The sequence below is a fragment of the Heterodontus francisci genome, chromosome 6 (genome assembly GCF_036365525.1).
Source record: "Heterodontus francisci isolate sHetFra1 chromosome 6, sHetFra1.hap1, whole genome shotgun sequence".
Taxonomy (NCBI): domain Eukaryota; kingdom Metazoa; phylum Chordata; class Chondrichthyes; order Heterodontiformes; family Heterodontidae; genus Heterodontus; species Heterodontus francisci.
The window spans coordinates 131,357,047-131,363,046 of NC_090376.1; the positions used below are offsets into that span (position 1 = coordinate 131,357,047).

The 6,000-nt window shown below is 42.0% G+C and overlaps 1 protein-coding gene across 8 annotated transcripts in view; it reads right to left on the bottom strand.

The window, feature by feature from the left end:
- tbc1d4 (TBC1 domain family, member 4) overlaps positions 1 to 5,770 on the bottom strand; it is a 292,672-nt gene extending 286,902 nt beyond the window's left edge. For 4 of the 8 annotated variants that reach the window (XM_068034309.1, XM_068034310.1, XM_068034311.1 and 1 more), the window contains exon 1: positions 4,475 to 5,770. In XM_068034309.1, coding sequence (XP_067890410.1) covers positions 4,475 to 4,885 — 411 coding nt within the window. In that variant the 5' untranslated portion in view covers positions 4,886 to 5,770. The remainder of the gene's footprint in view (positions 1 to 4,474) is intronic. The other 4 variants (XM_068034313.1, XM_068034315.1, XM_068034312.1 and 1 more) reach the window with 2 other exon arrangements.
- Between the last annotated feature and the right edge of the window lie 230 nt (positions 5,771 to 6,000).

Consider the following 6,000-nt stretch of genomic DNA (forward strand, 5'->3'; position numbering starts at 1 on the left):
AGTGGTTCTCAAACTGGGATCTGCAAAGGCTTTCCAGGGGGTCAGTGGAATAATGTGCCGGTGCTTACCGGGCAAGCCTTCCGCTAGCGGTTGGGCGATCGCCCAGGTCACCGTGATCAAGAGTACGCAAACGAACAGCAGCCAGGGGTTGGCTTGGTGCGATCGCCAAGTGCAGTGCAGAGCAGGCTGGCTGTCACACTGAGGAGGGGAACACACAAGGATAGACAGACTCTGCAGTGAAAAGTAGGCACACCCATCTCACTGATACCTGCAAGTAAATATCTGTTATCTTAAAAGCATTATAAAACACCAGCACTTTCATATTATGAGTATCATATAGTATAATTTAGATGGGGAGCGGGGGGTGGGGGGGGGTCCGTGATCACTAATCCATTTGAAAAGGACTCCTTCAACCATTAAAGTTGGAGAACCACTGATCTAAAAGACAAGGTAAGCTGGCAAGGAAGGGCACTCAGCTCATCCATCTATCCATTCTTCAAAACAAGGCTGCTGACTAAAGGCAGAGAAAACTGCTGGAAATCTGAAATAAAAGTAGAAAGTCTACAGACTCCCAGCCCTCAATCATAACATTCAACTGGCTTTCGAATGAGTCTAAGGTTTTCACCTCCTGGACAAGCATTCCAAGAGCTGCTTACTATTTATATAAGGACATTTTTTCTTACACCAGTTTTAAATTCACCCTTCACCAACTGGAACCTGTGGCCCACTCAATTGTTTGTCTTGAAGTGGTGCTCGATATTTATCTTCTTTTAAAAATGTTTTATAGATTTGATATAAATCTGAATGAAGATGTGCTCCTGCGCATTTGCATTGCTTATATCTCACACAGATATTTACGTAAAACAGTTCAATCTCTTATATACTATGAGTGGCTTCAATAATTTGAAAAGAAACATACAGGAGAAGGTGGAATCATGCTGCAGAATATGTAGTAGAACACAGTGAATGGAAGATTTGATTCCCCACTCCATTGAGCTCTCGACCTCAGATGTAACACTGAGGGGGTGTTGAGTAGAGGTTAAGAGCTTCCCTACAGGGAAAAGGGAACATTAGAGGGAGCATCGATACCAGGCAGCTGTAAGAACCCTCCTGGTAACCGGATTAAGTGCAGCACACATGAAAACCTGAGACAGGTCATCCACCCACCCTCCCTAGTGCTGGAGAGAGAAGGCCAAATGAGAATACACCAGACAAAGAAAGCAGAATGAAAAATTAAAAGGGAAATGTGGTCAGAAAAATGATGGATGTTGAAACAGTAAATGGACAAAATCAACAGATCACAGCAAAATTAATAGTGAGATCAAAATAATAAATAGTTAGAAACTTAACTGCAAAAGCCCTTGGGTGCAACACTTATGAGTAATTATCCTGTATATTGCTCACATAGTCACTTTGTGTTTGCACTTTTGGACAGTATCAGCAAACTATTTTATTATGAAGAGCATCACAATCATGTTCAGTCCTGTCATTCTCTAAGATCTGCAAGCATGTTTTTTTTGAAACAAAGTATGCCTCACTACATAATGGACAAGAGAAGGCAATCCGATCATTCCCCTCACGGACACCAATGCCCACCGCACCAATCCAACTCACGTTAAGATTATCTCAGCACAGAACAGGGACTTGTCCTGTTGAATCTGGACTAGTACCACACCACCTGCTGCATTTTCCCACTGAGCTATCAAGGGAGTCCATCAGAGACTGATGTCTGTTCTTCAATGGTCTTAGAGGCCTCAGGATTGATTCTAGCTCCAAATTATAAACTTAAGATGGCTGCCAGATTTATCAGTCATGCAAACATCAAGCTCGAGGTAATAGAAAAATACACCTTATGAAGGATTACCTGGGCAGCTAGACAAAATGATTGCCAACTGCACCATATTGTCAAAGAGCAAACAGAGCTCATAACACAGGACACTGAAAACTATTTTGAGGCAATCCTTGCTCCCTTAAGATGTTTAAAGACAGAGCTTCCACCTTTTCATACTTGGTTGTGTTTCTTCCTTTTCTCCATCTACCCACTGGGACAAGACTAAGCTGTGAATACCAATCTATATCCTATGGGTCTGAGCATTAAGCCTTTATGACTTAGTTAATAAGTAATGACTATTAGGTCTGGGAATTGGGTTGTTCTCCTCAGTTCTCTATGGTCAGTGATGTCATTGGTTTTACTGTACAAAATATTGCTGCACTGCCTGAATTGTCTATATGCCAGAATGCTATAAATCTAACACAGTTAGCTCAACTGTGAGACTCTGAGTCATTATTGTGCTGTGTGACTCTGAAGCTTTATTACCTCAAATATAGAATTTTCAAGATTTTTTAAAAATTAAATGTTAATACAGTACCTCATAACTCTAGCCAGTTCTTGATTTTTTTAAAATAAGCTGTACATTAGATACATTGCAGTAGTGTATTGAATGAACTCATTGATCCATTGACTGAAGTCCCATCACTAATCTGTTACCAGAAGCACTTAGCTGTCTTGACCTGTGTTAATTCCAAACCTTTATCTCTATCCTCCTTGTAACACTGAGTTCCAGATGTGGTCACCAGGACCGTGGCTCCTTCACGCTCACAGAAGAACTCCCGAAGATCACCAATACTGGTGAGACCCTTCTACATAAAAAGGACAAATATGCTGCAATATGGTGCACAAAATGCACAAGACTAAAATATTGCTGCATTGTACCTTTCAGGAGATGGGGATATGTGAACAAACTAAGTGCACACTGAGTTGAGACGTACATATATTTCAATGGAAAGTACAGAAAGCTTTATGATTGTTCTGCACGCAGTGTTAAGCGAATCCAATTCCAAATATAGACTGAAAACATCATGGAATTCCATTTTGACACATTGCTGCTACTGATGGATCCTAATTTTAGATACAAGATGAGGCATCAGTTAGTGGAGCTAAAGTCAAGGAATCACAATGTGCTCCTCTTATATTGTAATGTTACTTGACCCTTCACAGGGAACAAAGGGATTGGTAGCAGCCAATCCTAATGGCTCACAAAGTAAGAATTAGTTCTTTGAAAAATACTGTCATTTGACAAAAATGTAATAAAAAATGTAGACATCACCTCTATTTTACATTTATATGTATCAAATTAAACCAGGGAACAAATCTCAGTATACACTGCACACAAGTGCACCCTGTCTCAACTCAATGTCACATACCCAACTACAGTGAACCCATTCACACTGCCTGCTTACTTGCAATGAAGCCATACCCCCTGTAGTCAATCATTATGCACTTGCACACAGAAAGTCAACTGTTTACCATTCACCTGTGAGCACATATGGAACAGCGGCTTTAAGCCTGGATAACAGAATCATTTTATCCCAAGATACTTAGTGGAAATAGTTTCAATGTAAAGGCTATCAGAGAAGCCAGGAAAAACTCTACAAAATTCCGGATTTTTTCTGAGATTTATACCCGCCATGAAATCTCACTAAACATTTGATCTTGGTCATTTATTTTTAATGTGAAAAAAATCTACAATTATCAAGATTCAACCTCAGTAAATATTAACTGCATTTGCCCAAGTAATTTACATATTGAGCTTTTGCCTGGCTTTTTACAGGAGGCAAGCCGATTCTGATTTCTCCACAGTTAATTCACAAAAACGCTGCATCTATAGTTTTTTTTTAAATGTACTAAACGCCATTGCTCATTTAACAAAGTGACAGCATATTACTGTAGAACAGAATCTGTTTTTTTCTTAGTGTTTGATTGCTGAAGATACACATATATGTAAAGCACACACATGGACAATTCTTAAAGGGGCACAGGTTTTATCCAGAACTGTATTACAGATTTTTAATGTGTGTATATATATATATAATATAGAGAGAGATAATAAAGGCATACTTCATATCAAAACAATCCGGTATTGTAAATTTACCGTTGTAATCTAACAAACATGATCTACCGTTGTTCTTGCTCCCACACAAGGAGAAAGGTCTGTTAAGACACAAACATGACTCTTCATTTCTGTTTGTGTTGGTAGGTTTGGCAAGAAGCCAGGGCAACAGTCAAAATTGAATAATACACTGTACTTTTATAGCAAAGCTTTCTCAGACGTGCTGCTTCTCCAGATATTTTATATCATCAAAAACTTCCAGTTCACTTCCCTTTATTATCCGATATAAACAATTAAGTATTTGATTTCACTTACATTTCAATTAAAAGCTACATTGAAACCTTTAGTTATGTGACCGACATTCAAAATCAGTTTCTAGCCAACATTTTATTTTGTATCAACTCCAGACTGGCAACCCAGAATAGCTCAGTTTGGACTATGGTTAACATTACATTTACAACTGGTTCAATTGATCAGGTCACCTTACCAAATATACACTCAGACACACGTCTAAAGCTGTGTGGTCAATAACCATAACCCTGGTTTCACACCCTCATGCTCCAGCCATCCAATCAATCACCTACCTGGTTTGGGTCTGTGGCTCTGAAAACATGGCATGCCATCTCAGACTCAGGGTTGTCAGGCTGGGTCCTGATTAGATAAGCGAAGTAGGTAAGGTCATGGCTGTTGTGGATGAACCTGGTGACGTGTTGTGCCTTATGCTCAAAGATGAAGACTGAAGTGTTGCTGCTGGTGGCTTGGGGGACGCACCTGATGAGAGGTGGTACGAGGGTGAGAAGAACCTCCCGTGCCGCCAATGATGACCCTGGCTCTTGCTTCTCACAGCGCTTGCGGATCTCAGCCATCAGCCAGGGCAACATGGGCAGGGTTGTCCGCCGGTCCAGAGTGGAGCAGCCCATGTACCACAAGGTAAACCTCTTCTCAAGTTTACTCTTTCCCTCCGGCTGTGCTTGGTTGCTCTTGTCTTCCTCCATTCGTACTGACTGGCAGAATCAGGTTTGCTAAGATGCAGCTTAATTTTTTTTCCCCTTATCCTTGCAGTTGGTGCTTCAGCTGCTCAAGAACGACACGTGGGAGGATCTCGTCACTAACAGCCTCCCAGGTCCCTGGGCCATTTGCTTTGAAATGCAGGCAAGTCCGATTACTGTCACAGCATACAAGCCAACTTCTACCAGATGTATATTCAGCAGCCAAGATTCTGCGACGTACCTCCCTTTCCAATGTGAAGGGGCTTTATTATCAATATTTGCGATCTCTTTACTCAAACACTTCATGCATTATAGTTTCCGATTACATAACGATCCGCAAACGTCAATAACCTTTCGATTTTGACCCACTTAATGACCTGCCCTCCGCACAAAATAAAACCTCAACCAAGAATCTGAGACGGAATCTCTCGCGTCCTCCAGGGTGAAATTATGAGGATGATTAAAGCAGAGTTTGGGGACAGAGGTAGTGAATTCTGCTTGCAGCCTGTTCGCTGAACATTTAAATAGACGGCGTCTCCGATTCAGACGGGATCCTTCTCTGTTTTAAGATAATAGAGAATACAATTTTACAAAACGACCAGACGACATGCACTCAAAACGTGGCCTTCCTTGTACTGTACACAAGACAAATGAACTCTCTCTCTCTCTCCAGCTGGCTGGGGGGAATCAGCCCATCCCTGTGCAGCCCCCGAGGAGACAGGGGAATCCCTGCAAAGCGCAGGTTAGCGCTTGTACCTTTCCTGGGTCGATTTCCAGCTCTGCTGCTACTTGCGAGTGAGCGGGCAGCTCCCTGCCGGAGCGACTTGGCTACCTTGTTCCTGTGTCCCGGGGGCTGGCTCCAGCTTGGACTTGCCCACAAGTGGAAAGGAGGAGGAGAGAAAGGCTTTTTCTTCACGTTGACTGGAAAATGACTTTGTCTGGGCCACGTGAGTAAAGGGGAGGGACGAGGAGGAAAGTGACAACTAACAGTGACAACATGCAGAGGGCAGGTAAACCTGCACTGAAACCCCACCCCTCACTGCATTCATTACACACCAACACTTCACTGCAGAACATTACTCAAGGAGTGCTCAGTAACATAAAGCACGGGGACAAGTCTG